The sequence below is a fragment of the Echinops telfairi genome, unplaced genomic scaffold (genome assembly GCF_000313985.2).
Source record: "Echinops telfairi isolate 266 unplaced genomic scaffold, ASM31398v2 ScPeMD7_7475;HRSCAF=8513, whole genome shotgun sequence".
NCBI lineage: Eukaryota > Metazoa > Chordata > Mammalia > Afrosoricida > Tenrecidae > Echinops > Echinops telfairi.
The window spans coordinates 9,703,337-9,726,732 of record NW_022111379.1 but is presented as its reverse complement, the minus strand read 5'-3'; the positions used below and the strand labels follow the sequence as shown (position 1 = coordinate 9,726,732).

Here is a 23,396-nt window from a genome sequence, read left to right as displayed (position 1 = left end):
CTGTGGCGTTGGACGAAGCGCCGGCCGGACGGCGCGGAGGTGGGAGCTGAAGGGGGGCGCCTGGTTTGGGGTAGCCTGGGGGAGGGGGCTTCCGGGGTTCCAGTGGGGTTTGCTTTGAGACTTGAGGGCGCCAGGCCAAGTGGAGCTTGGGAGAAGCGGGCCCGAGGTGGAGGTCGCATCTGTACCTGTAGGATGGGGGCCAGGTACTACGAGTTCCCCAAGGGGGTTGGCATGAGGTGGGACAGCGGGTCCTAAGCGGGGTGGCAGTGGCGTGAGGTCGGAAGCATTAGCGGCCTGGCCCCTCGTGCAGCCTGGTTGGTGGCTTTACACTCACTGGCTCACTCATTACTCTACTCCAGTGACCTGTTGGCCAGGAGGGGAGGCGAGGCGAGGGCCACGCCCCTTACTGATCGTTTGATGACAGGTGGGCCTGGGCCTGGGAGATGAAGCGGATTGAGAAGGTAAAGGATACATTCTAGGGCACAGCTTCACCTGAATCCCAGGCATTGCTTCCAGACTTTTTTTCCTGCCGTAGGACAGCCCACTCTGTGGCATTCCTTGCGCTAACTGACTTGAGTTCTGCAAAGTGTTTGGGTGGGTGAGAGGCAGAGTCCTTGCTGGCCAGGTGAGTTGATTTTGAATAATTGCCCCAGTTCCAGGCCTAGAAGGAGCTTTAGCAGCCCCCTCCTCCGGTTACAGAGGAGGAACTTGAGGACCAGAGTGGTTTTTGTTTGTTCTCGTCCCTAAGCTCATACTAAACGGACTTCATTCGGTCGTCTGTCAGGGACAGGTTTTCACCCCACCAAAATGTAAGTGACTCTTTCTGAGCAGCTGTTTCCGTCTGAAGCCTCAGCTGGATCCCACTCTCTATTTATGAATGTACCGAATTGCTTGCGTCTCTGAATGAGGTGAAACGGTTGCACAGACATGCCCTTTTGCTTACTAAGAGTGTTTTGGTGGCGCCTCCGTGAGGGGGTAGGCTGTGGGACTAGTGAAGGGTCTCAGGCTTTCTTGACCTGTGGCCCACCGTTGAATACATTTACGTCATTACCCAGAGTACGCCTGCACACAGCACGAACATGAGCGTGCACACACATGGAATTAAAGTTCCCCTATCCTTTCTGCAGATGATGCCCGCTGACATTTCTATGGATTCAAGTGAAGACAGGGTGGTGGTGGTGGTATTGTAACTCACTAAATGAACTCCGAGCCACAGGGTGCTTGTAATTTGAAAAGCACTAGACTGAACGATATGTAAAATCCTGTCATTCCTGAGATCCTGTAAATACTGCAAGTGGACTGTGTTGCATTTTCCGGTTCTTTGCCAGATAAGTAGGGTTAGGTTAGACTTTTTTTCAGGTAGCCAGACAAAATAAGACAGGATCCAAATTGGTATCTCCAGGAAGGTCGTGCGAGAATGTTAGTAAGGCACCTGTTGAGACTGTTCCGGTAACATGGGAGGTGAGGTGGAGGGATCGTGGTGGGATTAGATTGAGTGCTGTTGTCTCAGCAGCATGTGCTCGCCTCATGCCACTAACATTTTGATAATTCTCACATTTCGCACTTTTCCATAATCCTGTTCTATACTTGATAGACTATTGGGTAGTGCCAACCTAACTTTATATGCACTTGAAAATAAACACATCTGTGTAATCGACTTTAGTGTGGTCACTTTATTGCAGCGGTCTGAGCTGAACCTGTCATAGCTCTGAAGTATGCATGAAGTGGTATATTACGTTACTTGATTTTTCATTGTTAAACCAACCTGGCATTCCTGAAATGAACTCTGTTGGTGTTTAGTTCTTGCTATTTCTTGCCGAGCTGGGTTTACCAGTATTTTGTTAGGAGGTTTTGTGTCCGTGTCCATGAGGAATATTAGTCTGCAGTATTCTTTTCCGGTGGTACCTTTGTCTGGCATTGGTCTCCGAGTAAGGTAATACTCCTTGTAAAATGAGCTGAGAAATGTTCCTCCTCCTTTGGTTTCTGAAGCAGTTTGTGTAGGGTTGGTATTACTTATTTCTCAGATATTTAGTAGAATTTACCAGTAAGGTCACCTGATTTTTAATTAATGACAACATTTACTAGTAAAGTCACCAAAGAAAATGTCAGACCTGGACCTTCCTCTGTGGGAAACTTTTAAATGACTGATTCAGTTTCTCTACTTGATATGAGCCCCAGTATCACAGTCATTACATGCTCTTTTACCAACTGAGAGGCCAGTGGTTCAAACTCACCAACCACTTCATGAGAGACACGGTGGTCTGCCTCTGTAAAGACTGACAACCTTGGGGACCCTGCCGGGGTTCTGTGAGTCAGAATCAACTTGACAGCATCAGGTTGGGTCTTTTGATTCTACCTGATGAGTTAGTTAGTTGATTGTGCCAACCTGGCCAATAAACACATGTGGGGTTAATTGAAGAGCGGAGGGATAAATGGCTCCGTGAGCCTCGCCTTTCTAGTTCTCAGGTCTCTTGCTTTGTGATAGTCGAACCAGGGTGCAGCTGCCTTAGCAGTTCCCTGATTCAGCTTGCAAGGCTGACTTCCTGCAAGACATCCCCAAGGAGAAGCCACATGGACCTACCCCGATGCAGCCCTGGGTGCTGGAGCACCCATGTGGAGACCCCTGCCAGCGCTGAGATGCTTACACGTTCACTGACTCGGCTTTCCTCCTGCGGTCGGCATCGTTGTGTCTGTTTTGTGAGATGGAGGAGGACTTTGTGGACTGGTGTTGGACAGATGGGTTAATGTTGGACTTGTGGGCTTGGGCAGCACTGAGTTGGGATATTTTCTTGATGCGCACTTAAACTTTACATAAAACTCTCTCTTATAATGAGTTTCTGTGGATTTGTTTCCCTAAAGTACTCAGACTAACACACCTGTTTCCTTGAGTTTTGTATCATTCTGAGAATTTGTCCATTTTGTATTTTCCCTTTTTTGAATTTGTGTCCATTCAGTTTTTCTCACAGATGCTCAGTAATGGGATGTTTTAAAGAATCTTCAGATGAGTAAGGTGGTAGGATTTATAGGTCAGATCTTTTTATAGCCACTCACCTCTGCCACTCTAGTACGAGCCAGTTGTAGTCAGTACCCAAATGAATAATCACAGCTGTGGACCAAGGAAACTGTTGACACCGGGCGATTAGGACTGAACGATAGACTGCTGGCCCCCTTCCCTAAAGTAGTAATACATTTTATGGATGAAAGTCTTTTATTGATTATTCAATTATCTAAGCAAATCAGGTTTATGAAAGAGTAGCGTGCTTGCATATGTCTTGGAAAACTTTTATGTGTACTTGCAGAGATATGTGTATTCCAGTTTGAAGAGTGGAACTTTGCAAGCGATCCGAGAGTGAATTCCGATGTTGTTGCATTTTTGCTTGGCTGAGAAGAGAGGTGGTGATTTTTCCAGGGTCATCCAGTAGTCTTCTGTCTGATCAATAGGGTTTCTGCCAAAAGGAGACCTTTGAACTAAAATCGGTTACATGGTATACGCCTTATAGATTTTCTCAGTCTTCGTAGTAATTCTGCAAGATAGGTGTTTAATTGGTATAATTTCCACTTTATGTATGAGGCAATTGAGACTTCCATTAGGTTATTTGCCCAGGACATAGAGCTGGAAGGGGTTGTAATTCGGAGGTGAACTGGGCTTAGGATGTCAAACTTCAAAAGTTCATGTCCTTTCTACCCTGGAAAGGGCCTTGCTATTCCCACGATTTTTATTCTATAAGTACAAACACCTTTCCAGGTGCATGGGAAATGCCTCGCTTTTTAGAAGTACATACTAACTCCTTGTTTATGCACAGCTGACTTATAATTACTTGTAGCAGGTCCAGGGGCTTCTCCTTGTACCTGAATGCTCTGCGTTGGACCAGAGGCGGCAGGTGAAATGAAGTGAGCCCGTTCCGAGGCTCATCAGCTGTCGGCAGCTTATGGACTGTCTTATGGCTTCAGCTGCAAAATGGCCAGAAGCCTGTTTAGGGCCGCTGCACTTTATTGTATTTTACAAGACAGATGATGTAGTAACGTCCTTTCTTCTATCATTCAGTAGTCTGCAAGTCCTGAGAGTTCAACAGTGGACCAAAATTGTTCCATTTAAAAGTCATCTGGAAAAATCCTGGTGATCTGGGATCTGATGCTTCTTTTGAAGCTGCACAAACAGATTGTTAGGATAAATTCTAGGAGCGAATTGGCAGAATAGCGTTGGCTGTGCCAACATTGCGTTTTTGTGAAACATCTTGTTAACCTGTTGAGTACAGAAAATATTTAGTCTTTTTAGATTGGGGTTGCTTGAAGGATTCACTGCCATTGGTAGGCTTTTCAGAGGGGGGAATTACATCTTTTCATTGTACATCAAACCTGACCTCCAAACTTAAGATGTAGTAGAGAAGTAGATTGGTAAGATGACGGCTGTCCCAGGAGGAGAAGAGCAAAGCGATGAGTGAATCAAAGGCATGGTACTGAGAGATGCTTAGGAACTGGAAGCAGAAGGAGCACAGCTGAAAGCCAATGAACTTTGCCTTTTTGCAGTGGCTGCCAAGCAGGGGGTGCACCAGAGGTACCCTCTGCCATGTGGTTGGCCAGCTGGCTGGCAGTGGTGGACCCTGTAGCCAGGGTTTTTCAAGATTCGACAATGTTTGAAGATGGATAAACGTCATCATGATAAATGTTTTCCAAAAATATGTCAAAGGATGACTGTGGGAATAAAACAACAACAAAACCAAACTAGAATCATATCAAGCATATTACAGGTGGAACCAAAAGTTACATCCAATAGGTAGCTATGGATGAATGTTCAAGTCTTGGGGAAAAAACAAACGCTTCATGCCTGAAGTGTGGCTTGCAACATTAGGGAAGAAAAATTAAGAATTGATCATGAAGAAATATTTTATTTGGCATTTCTGTTAGTCTGGGTTGACTAGAGAAATAAATCCAGAGACACTCATGTATGTAAGAGAGTTTTATACCAAAGAGCAGTTGTATATTGAGAAAACATCCCAGCCCAGCCTAGATCAAGTCCATAACTCTGATATTGGCCCATATGCCTGATACTAGTCCATAAATCCCTCTTCAGACTCACACAGCACATGCAGTGATGCCAAATGCAGGAAGATGACAGGCTGGTGGGTGAAAACTTGTGTGGATCCAATTGCAATGGAAGCGTCACCTGTCTCCACAGGTCTCCACTGCAAGGCTTGCTTAGGTCACAGTGTAGCTCCATATGGCTGGTCCACAGGAAGATGAAGGCAGAGAGTGTGGCCCGCCTCTCAGGAGAAAAAGAGGAAGTTCCCAGAATCCTCATGAGAAGGCCACACCCACAAGGAAACATCATTAGGCTGTGACCTGATTGACAGGCTAGACTCCACCCCTATACTGGAATTTATTAAGTTGACATGAAATTAAGTAACTACCACAGCATTGATAACCTTATGTAACACTAGTCATGTGTATTTATGTAGTTATTGTTTCATTTGCTGGGCAATAAGGTTTTCTATTTTTGAAAAATATTTGCAGGTCTTTAAACAGCTCCTCCTCATAGTTAGCACTCAGACTTGGCAAGATAAAATGTGCTTGTCAGTCACCAGCTGATTTGTGGGTGATGATTTTCCGCAGAAGTCCTCATCTCTCCAGACTGGATAATTAAAATGTCCTTATCTGGCCCCTCTTTGAGAACCTGTTCATGGGCCTGAAAAACAGTTCATTGGACTATCCTACCCCCCCTCCCCTCCCCACCCCAAACTAAACCAAACCAAAAACTCACCATCAACTTGGTTCCAACTCACAGCGACCCAATAGGACAGGACAGTAGTGCCCCTGTGGTTAGTTCAAGACTAACTCTTGCAGTTAGCAACCAACTCACAACCACTACACCACCAGTGCTCCTAAGACTAACTTTTTTTTTTTTTTTACTGTAACTATAGGAGTAGAAAGCCTTGTCTTTCCCTCGGAGCACCCAGTGGTTTTGACCAACGTGTGATCACTACACCACCAATGTTTCTCATATTCTAGCCCCACTAGTGCTAAATAGTCGTGGAATTTCCCATACTTTTTCTTTCTGTCACCTATAGAATTGTCTGTAGACATTCTGTTTTTGACAACTTGCTTTGCTTTTGAAAACTCAGGATAGCTGGATATAGTCCCTGGCACTATTAGGCATCCAGTACATATTTGTTGAATAAATAACTAGGAAATAAAGAAGTTACTTGTCCCAGTCCTGTGGAGAGAGGTTGAGAGAGCTATCCAGCTTTATGATTGAGCTCTGTAAAGCGTGAATTTCAAAAGAATTGAATCATGGAGTAATGGATTAAGCATTGGGCTACTAAGCACAAATTTGGCGGCTTAAAGCCCACTAGCCATAGGAGACAGAAGAGACTTTCTGGGACCGTTAAGGTTGGAAACCCTAGGGACTATATGTGACCTCCTCCCTGGGGGATGGACAACAGAAAAGTGGGTGAGGGGAGACGTCGGACAGGGCAAGATATGACAAAATAACAATTTATAAACTATCAAGGGCTCATGAGGGAGGGGGGCGCGGGGAGGGAAGAGAAAAATGAGGACCTAATGCCAGTGGTTTAAGTGGAGAGAAAATGTTTTGAGAATGAAGTACAAATGCGCTTTACACAATTGATGTGTGTATGGATTGTGATAAGAGTTGTATGAGCCCCTAATAAAATGTTTAAAAAAAAAAAAAAGAAAAAAAGATTGGAAACCCTAAGAAGCAGTTCTTTGCCCTGTTAGAGCTATTGTGAATCGGAATTGCCTCAACAGCAGTGGACTTGTTTTTTTTGGGGGGGGTTCGTAATAGCTTGTTAATACAGTGACAGTTTTGTCATGATGCTTTTAAAATGAAACTACTACTGCTGAAGACTCACAAAGTGGACACCAATAAAAGGTACAAGAAAGGTATGTTTTCTCATGATGTCCCCACCTGCAGCACCTACTTCCCCTCTGGAAGCAAAGACTGGGTTTGCAATTAAAATCGGATGAACTTTGATAGCAAGACACTGACTGATTATCAGTAAGTGTTGGATTGTTAACCATGAGGCTGGCCGTGCAAACCACCAGCCTCTGCTGGAGAAAGTTGAGGCTGTCCACTCCCATTAGGTTTCCAGCCTGCAGAGACTTGCCTCCATGGAAGCCCTGCATGGGCACTGGGAGTGGGAGTTGCCTTTGAGTTGCAGCACTGGGAGTGGCTAAGTGCCGTGTTTTCATTTCCGGTTCCCTGGCAGAGAACGGGGAGGAGCGCCTTTTCCTGTGCTGACTGGCCCTTTGAGAGGCCATGGTGGACATCTCAGCCTTCTGTATGGAACACGCAGTGCACCTCAGCACAGCTACCGCCCATCCGCCCGGGGAGGCTTGCATGTGGCTCCGATACTGAACTGGTTTAGCAGAGCTTCTAGACTAAGACAGGCTAGGAAGAGGGTCCCAGTTAAGCGATTCTGGAAAATCAACCACTGAAAGGCCTATGGATTACAGCCATCTGATCTTGCTGTGAATGGGCTCTCCAGGAGCTGGGTGACTGGAAGATGGCTTGCAACTCTCATTTGGGATCAAGTTTGCTTTGTCCCCTGTAGCTTCTTAAGCTAGAAGCTTAGGTAGATCCTTGGTTTAAAAACCTTTTTTCTTTTCTAATATAAGCATTTGGAGGTGCACATTTCCCTTCAAGTTCTGCTCCCACATATTTTTGAGTGCTCTGTTTTCATTCTCATTGAATCCAGATTGTTTCCTTATTGCCTGTGAGGCCATCTTTGACCCGCGGTGCATTTAGAAATACCCTGCTGAATCTCCACATATTTAGGAATATTCTAAAACGCTGGTGTGGATTTCAAGTGTAATTTTGTTGTGGCTTGAGAACATACTCAGCGATTTCAAGCCTTTGAAATTTAATATTTGCTTAGGGCCAGGAATGTGTTGGTGGTACTTTTCCCTTTGGGGGCCATCACTGAAGGAGTAGCAGCCAAAATGAAGTTCAGGCCCTTTGTGACTTCGGACCGGAGCAAAAACCAGAAAGGGCATTTCAGTGCACCTTTCCACGTTCGCAGGAAGAGTATGTCTTCCCCTCTTTCCAAGGAAGTGAGACAGATATACAACGTTCGGTCCATGCCGATCCGCAAGGATGATGACGTCCAGGTTGTGCGAGGACACTACAAAGGTCAGCAGATTGGCAAAGTGGTCCAGGTTGACAGGAAGAAATACGTCATCTACACTGAGCGCGTGCAGCATGCAGCGAGATAAAGGCACCGCTGTCCGTGTGGGCATTCACCCCAGCAAGGTGGTTATGACGAGGTTAAAACTGGATAAAGACGGCAAACAGACCCTGGAGCGAAAGCCAAGTCTCGCCAAGTCGGACAGGAAGAGGACAAATACAAGGAGGAATCAATCACTCGAGAAGATGCAAGAGTAAAATGTCTTGTACGCAACTTCCATTAAAACCGGCACATTTAGAAAAGAAAAGAATGTGCTGGTGAATATCCTATGCGTGGTTGGAAAAACAGTAGGAGGGGTCTCCAAAAGTTTGTGGAAAATCGAATGATAAGATCACTAGAATTTTTCTCTGCACTCCTTGAAGCTCGCTCATTCGGTGTAGTCTTCCAGAGCGTCTTCCAACTGCTACCGTGGTCGAGAATTTATCACTAACAGCAGCAGGACGGCTCGTCGGATAACAGGTTCTTCTGGCATTGTCAGTTTTAGTAGTGTTGCTTCCACATTTCTTGGGATTAAGTTATCTTTGAGAGCATTCTAGTAGCAGGTGTATTAAAATATCCTCAGATGTAAACTGGTTATAGTTATATGATTTGATTAGGGACATAGTATCTTTGCCATGTGAGTAGGGAAACAGTATCTTTACAATGCATGTGTGTCTAAGCAACTATAAGATCTCTGCGTTAAATGATAATGTCTATTTACTGATATGTACACTCCTACTTGGAAGAAAAAAGTGTTCTTACGTTACGTCTCTTCTGTTCTCATCAGTTGAGAATGTGACAGAACGTGGATTAGTGCGCGCTGAGCCAGACACAGAGCAGCACCGGGTTAATACCTGCTGCCCGTCAAGAGCCATGTGTTTCCAAGGTACACTGAACGGTTCCTTCTCTTCACAGTGGTCTCGCACCTGAAACATGGCTACAGATTGGCTGGGCAGTATTGTGTCCATCAACTGTGGAGAGAGCTTGGGTGTGTATCAGGGCAGAGTGTCGGCAGTGGATCAGGTCAGCCAGACCATTTCTCTGACCCGGCCGTTCCACAATGGAGTGAAGTGCCTTGTGCCAGAAGTCACCTTCAGGTGGGTGCCCCGCCTCGGGAGCATGAGCCCCTTGATTTGATGTACCATTATTCTCTTCCACAGGGCAGCGCTGGCTAGAGCTGTGCCAGGTGAGATTTTTAATCTGAGGATGCAATTTCTAGCTACTGTTCCCAGCAGAGATATGGCGTAATTAGCTTTTGGCTAATGATTTAGGGTTTGTGAAACCATTTTCTTAGAATTTGTCAAGCATAGAACATTACTTAAATGGATCCTTTTCAGAAGAACCTCACTTTTTTTCCCCTCTAGTACGCTTTCATATTTTTATTCTCCTTTTCTATTAGTTTTATTGAGATATGATTCACATATCATCTACTTGCATAATCCAGTCATATTTAAAGTTGTGTATACATCACCACAATCAATTCTAGAGTATCCTTCCCCACCTGTATTCATTCCTTACTCCCTATTTCCCTTAAGACCTCCCCACCCCCCAATCCCCTTGAGCTATTGCACCAATTGTTAGCTGTGTACATCCACCTTTCCTGAGTTTCAAAAACTGGGAAACAAAAAATACAAACAAACAAAAAACTGAGAACGGTAAATACACACATGCATATATATATAGAGAAAAGACTACTGGTAATATTAAACTAGAGGATAAAAACCTTTGTTGAGAAAAAAGCAAGAAATATTTAAAATGAGAACAAATCAAGAATGAGCCAAATAACCAGGTGTCATATTATACCCTAGTTCCATCCACCACAATCTAGTCTTTATGTGATAGCAAGGTTATTTGGATCCCCAACTATGGTCAGGGGATCCACCTGAGGTTTAATCCATGTTGGTGCCCAGCAGATTTTGGGGCTCCCACTGTCATCTCCATAGCCTTCTTCAAATTGGGTGTTAACTATTTAAGTTCTGATACTTTACCCTCCTTCATGTTTGGGTTTTGTTATTGTCATCTTTGGATCACACAAGCTGGTGTGCTTCATCCAAGTGGACATAGTTGACGTCTCACTTAGGTGGCCGCTTGTTTGAGTACAAGCCTTTAAGACCCCAGACACTATTATTTTTGAAAGCCAGGCGCCATCGGCTTTCTTCATCACACTTTGCTATAACGCCCATATCTTCAGTGATCTCTTGATGAGAGTAAGCATCAAGCAGGGCTATGTCATGAGTACTAAATGTTCTTGGATTGGGGATAGAATTAAGGGGGAACCCAGAATCTATTTGCCTGTCCATGGGTTATGTACGACTGGTTCACTTTAGCGTTCTCATTATAATTTTATGACAAAGAGCATCATCAGTGATCCTCCAGGCATAAGACACATCCGCTGAGCTTTCACTCTCGGCTTTATGTGACTTGAATGTCCTTCCTTGTTGGGACTTTTCCTCTCCATAATCTTTAGATTTGTATAACAGTTTATCCCCAGAGGCACCATCGCCAATAGCTAAATCCTTCTCAAAGTCACTGCCATTGAATTGATTCTGACTCGTAGTGACCCTAGGACAGGGTAAAGCTGCTCCTGTGGGATTCCTAGACTATAATTTTATTTTAATTGGGAGTTAATACATATATCATTCCATAGTTTAATTGCATATTGTACAATTGCTACCATAATCAGTTTCCAAAAATTATTTTTCTTCCTGGACTCTTTGATATCATCCCCCCCACCCCCAGCAAAGCCTTATTCTACTTGCTGCCCCTATAGGTTCATTAAGACTGTACTTTTTTATGGGCATAGAGAGCCTCATCCTTCTCCCGCAGAGCGGCTGGTGCTTTCGAACTGCTCACCTTGTGGTTACATCCCAACTCATAACACTGCTATGGTCTCCTCACTAAGGTCCTTAGTTGACCAAAGGCTCTTTTTCTTAATGTTTGCCGGCGGGTCTCAGTTCAGTTGTGTCTTCACAGCCCTCTCCTCACTAGCTTGGCACCAGCAGCAGTTGTGTTCCTTGGGTTCTTGCCGTCTGAGTGGAGGAAGCTCTCTGTATTCAGGCCTGGTGCTGTCTGTCATCCTCTGCTTAGTTAGCCCTTTCTTCCTCCTCTGTGACCCTGCCCCGTCTCTGGTATTTTCAGTCTCAGCCCATCACTCTGCGTCTTGTGACCAATTCCATACTTAAAACACTTGCCCCTGACCTGTGTTTGTTACTAGGTATTGACTGCTCTGCCATTTTCTCTCCCTTGGTACCCACAATTCTTGATTGGGTAAACAGTCTTCCTCCAGCGCCTCTGTCATCTCATTCTCTATCCCTCCTCATCCCACCTTGTCTGGTTTCCACACTTTACCATCTTACTGATGTTACAAATCACCTGGTTGCCAAATTCTGTGGCACTGTCAAATTCTAACCGTGTTTGATTGCCCCCTAACTCCTACCATGTGTGTGTATTTTTATTCCTTTAGATGGATTTTCTCAGTTTTATTTTTAGTTCTTTTCTCAGTCTGTATTCTATAGTTAATCTCATGTCTACCTTCTTATACACTGAGATCCCTCCACACCTAACCCTTATATTTAATTACTGTGTGCCTGCAAATTTCTTCTAATGTTCTACCCACTATTGGTAACTAATAATCCCTTTCATCCAAGTTAAAAACCTAGGGACCATCGAACACTCTCTTTAATCCTCATATTGTTAGTCACCAAATCCTGTAGATTTCCAAATGTCTCGGGACTCCATTCTCCCCTCTCCCTTTGCATTATCACCCACCCTGCTAATCTCTTATTTTTGGACTGGTGTCCCTCCTTTTAGTTTCTCTACAACCACCAGGAAATGCTGACATGCTGTCTGCTCCCGGGTTAACTTTGCAGCTTTACCTTTGGTGGCCCTCCACAAGCAGACAGTTCCCTCCTGACAAGGTGTCTAAAGGATGTGAGATGAAGTCTCCCCATCCCTGCTTCTAAGGAGCATCCTGGCTGTACTTCTGAGAAGACAGATTTGTTTGTTTTTATGATAGTCCATGGTACTTTCAATATTCTTCGCCAACACTATAATTCAAGTGCCTCAATTTTGTTGCTTCATTTTTATGTATTCAGTGTCCCAGCTGTCACATGCATGTGAGGTGATTGAAAAAATACCATGGCAACCCCCAATAAAACGATTTAAAGAAAAATACCATGGTTTGGGTCAGTGTACCTTAGTTCTCAAAGTACAATCCTTGCTTGTCGGTATTTAAAGAGGGCTGTGCAGCAGGTTCACCCAGTGCAGTGCAGTGCAGTGTTTGATCTCTTCACTGCTGCTTCCCTGAGCATGGATTGTGGATCTAAGCAAGACAAAATCCTCATCCTTGGCAGTGGAAGCTGTCCACTTGTCACAACGTTACCTATTGATTCCCTTGTGATGATTTTGGTTTTCATTACATTGAGTTATAATCCATAGGGAAGGCCACAATCCCCACTTTTCTCTCAGTTGTACTATGGTGGCTTGTGTGATGCTGGAAGCTGCATTGTTGATATTTCAAATACCAGCAGGCTCACCCAAGTGAACAGGTAGAGTTTCCAGATTAAGGATAGACTATGAAAAAGGAATAGGCTGTCTACTGTAGAAGAATTAGCCACAGAAAACCTTATGGATAATTCAGGCCTAAGAACATACTAGCTAAGTGTTCTATTTCTGGTGAGTGAGTGGAAAACATTTAATAATCCATAAAGCAGTCTTAGTTTCTGCTTCAGATGCTCATTGAAAAGCCCCCTGGCAAGGTGTAACTTGTTGCTATTGACCCCGGTTTGTTTGCTATTACTGTTTTGTGATTTGGACTCTTGTTTTGCGTTTCAGGGCAGGTGACATTACGGAATTAAAAATTCTGGAGATACCTGGGGACAACCAGCATCTTGGGGATCTTCATCAGGTGGAATTAGGCCCCTCTGGCGTGGGCTACCAAGTAGGGATCAATCAGAATGGCATGGGCAAATTGATCAAGAAGCCGTCCTCCTCCAGCAGTGCCCCGCAGAACATCCCTAAGAGGACAGACGTGAGGAGCCAAGAGGCTGCCATTTCCCCTCAGCAGCAGCCGTGCTCAAAAAGCTATGTGGACAGGCACGTGGAGTCCTTGAGTCAGTCCAAAAGTTTCCGCCGACGGCACAACTCTTGTAAGTAGGATCACGTTGATAATTCTTCTCTACCTGACGGTTCAGGGCTCTAAGCTCTTCACTGCCAGAGCTCTCTCAGTGGGTCTTTCATTGTCCTTATAAAAGAGCACTGGGAGAACTGCAGGAGTAGCCTGGTGGTCTTATTTCAGCCTTAGTCTCGCCGTGTACGGGGGAAAGGACGTAGCCTGTTCAAGACTCATGCTCACGCTCTGCCCTCCTACCACTTCTCTCTTCGTTCAAGAAGAGTCTCCGCTCTGCCTCGAATTCACTGAAACTGGCAGTGGTTTTGCTCTGATAACTGATGGCACTTGCATGGGACCTGGCAATTCCCGAGAAGCTTTCTGTTGGTCATGGTTGTTATTTGGCTCCCATCCTCCGTTGGGAGGAGAGCAGAGTATTGGCCCAAACAGTTCTTGGATCTGTCCATCTCTGAGAGAGACTGGCAGTTTTAAGCTTGCTGTATTTACTGTCCCTGGCGCATCAGTGTGTGGTCGTATATTGATCATGCCTACCTCTGTCCGCACCAGAGTTCTGAGTAGCATTTGCTGATTATCCAACACTCACGCTGTTGAGTCAGTTTTGACGCGTAGCAGCCCTGTAGGACAGGATATCACTGCCCCTGTAAGTTTCCAAGACTGTTAACTCTTTATCGGAGTAGAAAGCCCCATCTTTCTCCTGAGGAGTGGCTGGTGGTTTCGAACTGCAGGTCTCATGGTGAGCAGCCCAACTCGTAACCCACCTCACCACTAAGGCTAACTATAGAACCATATCAAGCTACTAGAATCTGTTAGGTTTGTTATGAATGTTCTTTTCAAGAAATCATTCATAAATGGCAAACCATTGCAATGTTTCTGGATGTTGGTCCTAGAGGTAATGGCAGAATATGGTAGAAATGTTTAACGTGCCTTTATTCAGCTATCCAGATAAGGTTAATAAGCTGAAGTCAGATTCCAGCAGAATTTAAAATAAGCTCCGTCTCTCTTCAACCCCTCATTCAGAGAGCGTATCACGGAACTCTGCAGAGATACTTCCTGATGCATTAATGGCTCCCTGTTATCCTCCCAGTGTCCTGTGCTCCTGTAAGGTCCCTACGGTGTGAGTTCTTCTCCCTGTGCGGTGGCCCCTGTGCCAGTGCCAACTTCTCAAATCTTGGAATCTCCTGATTCAAGTGGATTAACATTGGGAAGCACTCGTCTTTTTAAAAAAATTATATTTCAAGGCAGCGTCCTTTATTGCTTATGAACAACTATCTTGAGAGATGATTGGAAAATTGACACTGAAACTGGTTTCTCTTCTATCCTTAGAAGAACTGTAGAATACTTGGGTAGAAAAATGACTTGTATTTAGGCGTCAATCTTTCAAATTTGTATTATTTTTTTAAGAAAAGCAAAAGAAAACTTTCTTATAACAAATCACCATGTTTTGGAAGGAAATCCTGTGCTGTCCACACTTAAGGAATGGGGGTGCTGTGTCACCTCTGTAAGGGTGATTGATATATATACACACACGTGGGATTCTTGTGCGTGGAACACACACACACATACACACACCTATCCCTCAAACCAAACCCATTGCCAGCAAGTCCATTTTGACTCAGAGCCTTGTTTGGGGTATCTGAGACTGAATCATATAAGTCCCCAAATGTATTTGGCTTACCACCTCCTTTATAGAAAGGAAAAAAAGTTACTCAGAGCCCCCAGGCAATTGAAAACTTTTGTGCTTGGCCCATAAGCCAGGATAAAGTAAAGGTATCTCTTTTGCAATCTTTTTGTATGAACCGTGTGCGTGCGTGCGTGCGTGTGTGCGTGTGTGTAAAAACGTGAGTTCAGACTAATGTCTTAAACTCTAAACCATTACCAGGTGAATCATTCCATTCTCCCCTTGCTTACCTATAGATTGTGACTGTAGCAGTGAGACTCTGTCTCCTACCACTGCCATCTTTTACTTAATTGTCCAGTTTGGCTTTCCATTTGATGTACGTCGTATCCGAATTGTTAACTCAAACTTCCTTTGGGAAACAACGAGTAAAATATGGTGCTTATGGCCACTCTCGTTGCCTCTCACCTCACTCCATTCATTTTCTAGATTACTTAGATCCCATACCTTGTCCATTGCTGAATTGTTTGTCATAGACCGCGTTTCATTCGGGTCCTCTATTTCAATTTCGTAAAGCTACACACATTAAGACGCACTCTTTGTGCCGTAGAGTTCGGTGAATGTTGACAAAGGTATAGTGTCATGTATGTGCGGTGTTATGCAGAACAGAATACAGTCGTCCATTGGTGTCCATGGGGAATTGGTTTCAGGAGCCCCTGTAGGTGCTCAAATCTCTTACTTGAGGGGACTTTTAAAAGTTGGTGGGAAAATGGGATTAAAAGGTAATGGAGTTTTTCTATGATTTTTTTGAAACCCTGTTATATAAAATGGCATAGTAGTTATTTGCATGTAACATGCACATTCTTAAATCTTTTAAATCATCTTTAGATTAGTTGTAATATCTAACACCCAAACCTAAAACCAAATTCACTGCCACCAAGTCAGTTCCGTCTCATAGCAGTCCTGCGTAGGGCTCCCCAGACTATACATGTGTATCGAAGCAGACAGCCTCATCTTCCCCCGATGGAGCCGCTGGTGCATTTCAGTCACGAATGTAGTCTGCGGCCCAGTGCCTAACCCACAGTGTCACCAGAGCTCCTTAATTACCCAGGTCCTACAATGTGTATGATAAATAAAAAGCACTGCATGCTCCCTCTTAACCATTGAGGGATTTATTTTTTTTTTTTTTGAGGGATTTCTTTAGTCACTTAATTGCTTTCCCCCCCCCCCCCCCTTTCAAATATCTTCTATCCATGGTTGGTTGAGTCTGTGAACATAGAACCCACAGATATGGAGGACCAAATATAATTTCACCACCTTAGAAAAATCGCCTGTGGAGGTGCAGTGAATTATTTAATATGGCCCTTCCAGCTATAACCATTGTGACGCCCGCACAGTGTTTGGATGGGACCATGCAAATAAGGTGTATGGAACCATAATGAAGAGATTCGTCAGTTTTGCTATTTCTCTAATCTTAGAACAAGCCCGCTGTGTCAGGAGCAGGGTGGGTGGGTGTGTAGAGCACATCCTTTGGACTTGGAGGCCCTGTGCTGAGAACCTCCTAGACCCTATAGACTGGAAATGGCAGCATAGCCAGGAATCGGCTTAGCCTTTGCAAAGCAATTACAGTAGGTTTGCCGACCTAATCCATGGACCAAGGAACATGAATAAGCACCCTAGGGCCAAGGCTTCTTGGCAGAATAATACTTGCCTGAGCAGGGCAGATGTAGGCTGACCTGCCTGAAGAGCTGAGGACCAGGGAGATTCCTGCTGGTGGGCAGAGCAAGGCAACTGTTCTGGCCAAATAACTGTGTCCTGAGCCATTCCTATTGCTGAATTGTAACCTTTTACTCCCCTAGTAAACCCCACACTGTGAGTTCTTTGTGGCCATGGCATTGAATTGAGCTGCAAAGTGGAAGCGCCCGGGGAGGGACATCGGGTGTCAGAATTGGTAAAAAGATGGGGGCTGGAGGTACGTATGACCTGCGCTTCATAAGCATCAGCCTTGGGCCGGTGTTGATTGCGGTTCTCTCCTCCCCACAGGAAGCTAGAGGTGAGATGCCCCAAAGCACACCTGTGCTTCATCTAGTCTCGTCATCTTTCCCTTTTTTTCTTTCTTTCTTACATTCATTCTTCCCACCCCCTTCCCTTTTTTGAGTTGCTAGAGTTTTGCCTTTTCCAGGATGTCACATCATTAAAAATCACACAATATAGAGCTTTTTCATGTTGGCGTCTTTCTTTTAGCAATATACATCTAGGAACCATCCAGGTGTTTTTTCTGGAGACAGGAAGTTCAGTTTATTGGTGGGCACGGGGCTACCAAGACCTTCATGAATGCAGGGTCCACTAGTTGTGCAAGGGCCCCTGATTGGGGCTGTATTTGACTCCACAGCCATGGGATAAGGCATTTCTCAGCCACCGTGTCCTCAGATTCATCAGCATTAAACTTGGTGAAGCCCCACTTCTTAGAGACGTGGATCTTCTGGTACCCAGGGAACTTGAACTTGGCCCTGCATAAGGCCTCAACCACACACGCTCCTTGCTTTGAAACTTGTGCACCACCCAAGTCTTCTTGTGACTTATTAATCCACTTTTATCTATAAACAGCACTCCATTGTGTACACATCCCAGATTTTAAAAAATCAGTTTGCTCATTGAAGGACTTGTTGGCTACTTCTAGTTGTGGGCATTTGTAAGTAAAACTATTACAGGCATTTGCACGTATGGTTTTGTATGGACAGTTTTCAGATCATTGGGTAAGTAGGGGCACCGTTACTGGTGGTTATGGTAAGATGGTCTTGTGCCTTTTTTTTTTTTATTATTATTGCTCTTTGAAGAGTGCACTTATGTTCAAAGCATGTTATTTGACCTTTAACAAGTTACACTCAATATTAAGTGGAGTCACTCTGAAAAGTACTCTGGGGGGGGTTTATTTAGGGTTTGAGATAGGGTAAGGTCAAGTGGAAGGGTTGCCACCACCTCCCCCCAAAACAAGCTGCAGTCAGCGCCGACTGATTCCGTGGATTCTCCAACTAACTCCATGACAGAGTAGAACAGTGCCCCCTAGAGGTTTGGGTGGCTGGTTTGGCGACATAGATTGCCAGACCTTTCTTCCGTGATTGTGAATCTTCATGGGGACAGACAGCCTCATCTTTTTCTTTCGGAGCAGCTGATGGGATTATCAGAGCCCTTTGGAACCTCATTTTAACTATGGGCTTGAGTAGTTATTGACTTGATCCAGAACCTAAAACCCAACCCACTGTTACTGAGTTGACTCCTACTCATAGCCTGCCTCTAGGGCAGAGACAAACTGCCCCTGTGGGTTTCCAGGGCTATCAGTGGAGTCTATTCTGACACCTAGTGACCCTATAGTTGACAGGGTAGCACTGCCCCTGTGGGTTTCTGAAACAGTAGCTCATTACAGGATGAGGAAGCTTGTCTTCCTCCTGTGGCGGGAGTGATGGTTTCAGGTTGTAACGCATAACCACTACACCCCTGGGCTCCCTAGTTGTTGACCACATACAATTCAACAAACATCTGAAGGTCGAGGTTGGGACATAGAAATTGATAGCAGCCCTGCAGCTCCTGTTCAGGCCAAAGTGGTTTCTCAGATCTGTCTCCACTTGGCACTAAGTTATTCCCTTTATTTATAGCAGTGGTTCTCCACCTGTGGGTCTCCACCCCTTTGGGGGTCACGTGACCCTTTCACGGGTCACCTAAGACCATTGGGAAAACACGTTGGCTTTTTATGCATACTGTCGCAAAATGTAGCAATGTAGTATACTGTTGTTATATTAAGACTGTTACCCATGCTACGCCATGTTTCAAGACAAAATTTCATTGATTTGTCATTAGAAATACATATTTCACATTATATAATTTACATATTGTTTTTGTGATTCATCACTATGCTTTAATTATGTTCAATTTGTAACAATGAAAATACATCCTGCATATTAGATATTTACATTACAATGCATAACAGTAGCAAAATTACAGTGATGAAGTAGCAATGAAAATAATGTTATGGTTGGGGGTCAACACAACATGAGGCACTGTCTGAAAGGGTCGCAGCGTGAGGAAGGTGGAGAACCCCTGATTTATAGGGTTGGAAAGAAACAAGGAAATATAATTAAACCTTTTCACTTGAGAAATGCCTGGCATTTCCTGATCGCAGGTTGGTTGCTCTTGAATGGCATGTTTCGTGTAGCAGCGAGCCCACTGTCTGAGGTTAGGACTTATTATTTGCAACGTTTTCATTAGCCAATGGAATTCCCAGGGTAGCCCAGGTGGCACAAATGGTTAATTGCTCAGCTGCCAACTGGAAGGTTGATGGTTCAAACCCATGGAATGGTTCTGTTGGTTTGATGACCTGCTTCTGTGAAGATTACAGCTAAGAAAACCCACACGGGTCAAGAAGCGTCACAATGGATCGTCAGAACCCAGCAATGACTGCAGTCCTCCTACTGACTTCTTAACCTCCTTGGCTGCATCTCCCACGTCCAAAAGATTGGAAACCCTGGTGCTGCTGCTGGAGCCCAAGAGGTACACTGGGCACAAGTGCCTAGAATTGGGTAGCTGAGGTCCCAATAAGCCTCAAACATATTCTCATGAAGCTCGTTGAAGCTGGCACTAAAACATGTGCGGTTTGACCTTCAGATGCCCTTTAGCGTGCTAAGAGCCGGGGAAAATTCCCCTTTATAATGTGTGTGTGACAAAAACCAATAAACAAGGGGCATGAACGTTACACAACAATGGGCTGGTTACACGGCATCCCGGCCAAAGGGCCTCTGTGCCAAACAGCTGGCAGCAAAATGGCACAGGAAGGCAGCCAGCCTCCAGTCTTAACACAGGCCCGGCCCTTGTCATTGGACAGTAAAGAAATCTGGGAACTACTGTTTATCTTTTTCAAGGGAAGTGCTTTTCTCTCCCAGTGGCCAAAGGCCAGCTTCACTGAGAGCCAGAGCCCTTGGGGCTGAGTAAACCCAGCAGCACTCACCCAGGACTTCCCAGTGTCCGTGTTCACTTGTATTAACGTCTGAGGGGCAGGGAGACCAAGAAACAGCCACGCGTTAGCGTGCATCCCTCTCCTCTCCCCTTCTCTTGTGCTCTCTCATCTCACTCTCCCTGGCCTGCCATGTCCCGGCTCCCTCTGGGCTTCCTGGATATCTGCACACTGCTTTCCCGACAGTGTTGGCCCCAAGTCTTGAGTGTCTGTTACGCAGTGGGGGCAGCACTAGAGGATGAGACACAGCCCTGGCTTCGCTGGAAAGTCATGCTTGTAGAGCCCCATGGCAGAGTCAGAAATGGAGATGGCATCACTGGGGACACATTGGCGGCATTTCCTTTTACAAACCCTGTTAATCTTTCCAGTGGGGAACTGTGCCACCCTGGTGAGAGAGGGTGAGAGAGGGTGCTTTTTTCTTGTTTTTAATCGTGTGCATTTCAGCATCTCTTCATAGTGCAGCTTTGCCTTTGACCCCACCCCCGCCCTTGTGAACAATTTCACCTTGGTGCTAATGAGCCTGGTGTTTCAGTGAGGGAACCGACAGGTGATCCCTGTAGGAGCCAGCGGCAGCAGCACCCACACCCCGGTGCCTAGTCTTTTGGAGTCTCGGTTCTTGGTTCATTTCTGTTTCCTCTAGCAGTTGTTTTTGTGTGCGTGTGTCTAGACCGACTCTTTTTTTTTTTGCAATATCATCTGTTGTCTTGAGCTTTGCATCTGGTGGCCTATTTCGGCAGTTCCTGGGGTTTCATCTGAATGGGGATGGTTTCTCATCTGGATGATTTGGTACCACTGATTAAGCACGTCATCTGTTACTGTATTAGTCTTTGCCATTCATGCTGGCCGTGACCGAGCGTTTCTCTGAAGCTCTGGCCTCATTCTCCCTCTTGTATTGCCCTGACAACTTGAGAACCCTCTGTCAGTCACGCAGCCACTCACAGCATAGTTTTTGATGGCTCCCTTTCTCGTGGTTCATCTAAAATTGCCTTTTATTTTATATGCCTTTTTTACTCTTAATTTTTGGTGGTATTTTTAGTTTGTATCATAATGTGGCTTTTTATTTTTCCTCTCCACTGAGATTTGTGTTCTTCTGGTGGATCAGCCCTGGTGTTGGGGGATAGGTATGAGTGACAAGGTTTTTGCCTGCGCGGTGGGAAGCGAGACAAGGGACAGAGGGGACTGCGGAACAAAGGCAGTAGTGTGGGCAAGTGCTGGGTGAATAGTATGGCAGCCAGTGGTCACACGGAGGTGATTGTTCAGCTGGAGTAACCAAAGCCACTGTGTTTGAGCTGAGTCAAACAATAAGAGTGAGCACTAGAAAAAAAGTTCACCAATCAGGAGTGAGTACATGTGTGATATAATCTATAATTTCCACAGCCATAAAATAGGAATGATTTGAAGATTGATTTTATGAAATAGGAAAATGATCCTAAGAAAGCAAGCAAGATACAGATCTTTGTGTACCTGGGTGAAAATTTTTTATTAAAAGGAAATATGTCATCATAGTATGTAATTTTCTGTATGGTATGCATTATGTCTGATGAACATTAATGAAAAGATTTTTGAGCATGGGTTTTTTGTTTAAAGCAATATTTGTTTTCTGTCGCCTTTAAATTCCTTCGTTTTCCATCTCGTTGCATTGAGTGAGTGTTTTGCTTTTGCCTTGTCTGCTCATGTTCTGAACACGTTCTTTTCTCTTACATTTTTTAACTCGGAGCGGTGGTCTCCCTATTCTTGCTTTCATGATTTTATATGGGGAGTTGTGTGGAATTTGAAGTTCGGCAGCGCAAAATTCCAGTCTGAACGCAGCCACGTGTTAGCGGTATAGATTTGGAGCAGGCACTTAACCTTCCTCCTCCGTAGAATGGCTCTTTTAATGGACTTGCTTTGTAGACACACTGAAATACTGTATCGACGAAGCGGTACCAGGGCCATCGGCTCTGCAAAATGACCAAGGATGGAGCTTTTAACGTCTTCTCTTCTTCGGGGCTAATAAGATGACCAGACAGACAGCCATCATCATCTGAAAGCATTTTTGTGCTTCTGTCAAAAATTCACTGCCGTCAAGTCGCGTCTGACTCATAGACCCCACAAGGCAGAGTAGAACTGCTCTCTTAGCCCTCTGAGACTGTAAATATTTTACAAGAGTAGAAAGCTTCATCTTTCCTGGGGAGCAGCTGGTGGTTTCAAACTGCTGACCTTGCGGGTTAATAGCCAAACGTGTAACCCACTACGCCACCAGTGCTGCTTATGGTTCTATAATATCTTATAATAACTTATAAGTATTATAAGAGTATAACAATTAATTCCTGAGTGGGAGGGTGGGGGAGGGAGGGGAAAAAAGAGCTGATACAAAGGGCTCAAGTAGAAAGAAAATGTTTTGAAAATGATGATGGCAACATATGTACAGATGTGCTTGATGCAATGATTTACTTAAAAAAAGAAAGAAAAGAATGCCCAAGAAATGGGATCCTAAGATTGCCATATATTTGCTATTTTCATATTTGGCTTTTTGTGACATATCAGTCCTGTAGACATATTTTTGCCTTAGTGAATGAGTGTTACTCAAATTATTTTGTTTTTTACTGAAATTTTTGCCTGTGTGTAGCCCTCATTATTTTCTTAAACACTGCAGTTTTTAATCTGCATAAGTGAGCATTCCATGCATTTTAGCCTAAAGAGCATCCCTCTATGTACATTTTCCTTTTCTCAATAATATTTTAGATTCTAGATTAGATTAGCAATACTGTTGTTAGAACTACAAATGTCCCATGCAGGTTATCTACGTTGTTTCTCAAGAAACTGATCATGCTGCTCCTAAAGTTGACGGGGGATATATATAAACCTTAGATATGAAAATGGACTTTTGAGCTTCCACTTACTCATAAGCCCTATTTTAAGAACAACGAGTTTTTATGATGTGGCCCTGCTCAGTACTGGCCCTCATGAAGTGATCCCGGAAGAAAGAAATCAAATGGTACTTGGCTGTCGGAAAGAATCGTGTCTGGGATCTTAAAGACTTGTCTTAACACAAACAACTAAATGAGGTGTCAGCTAAGTCCACACAGAAGGTGCATACCAGCCTGTGTGATCCAAGGATTGTAAATAGTAAGATTCAAGATCAGGAGGAGCTTATATTAGAACTTAAATTCTGAGCACCCAGTTTGCAGAAGGCTGTGGTTGACAGGGAGACTCTCAAATCCATCTGCAGGCCCCATATGGATTAGGCCTCCATTGAACTCCCTCAGTCCATTGACCAAGGGTGTGAATAGTTTTGTCCTCAGACAGAGTGCATTGGAAAGTCACTTGCTGCAGATACAGGTAGGTTAGGGAGCCCTGGTGGCGTAGTGTGTTACATGTTGGCCTGCTCACCACAAGGTCAGCAGTTCAAAAGCACCGGCTACTCCTTTGGAGAAAGATGAGGCTTTCTACTCCCACAGAGTTACAGTCTGGGAAACCTACAGG

The 23,396-nt window shown here is 44.6% G+C and overlaps 1 protein-coding gene across 1 annotated transcript in view; it reads left to right on the top strand.

The window, feature by feature from the left end:
- Positions 1-23,396, top strand: part of EDC3 (enhancer of mRNA decapping 3) — a 47,848-nt gene continuing 24,452 nt past the window's right edge. Inside the window, exons 1-3 of the mRNA XM_004712035.2 lie at positions 1-39; positions 9,099-9,280; positions 13,017-13,330. Of these exons, the coding sequence (XP_004712092.1) occupies positions 9,117-9,280; positions 13,017-13,330 (478 nt within the window). The 5' untranslated portion in view covers positions 1-39; positions 9,099-9,116. The remainder of the gene's footprint in view (positions 40-9,098; positions 9,281-13,016; positions 13,331-23,396) is intronic.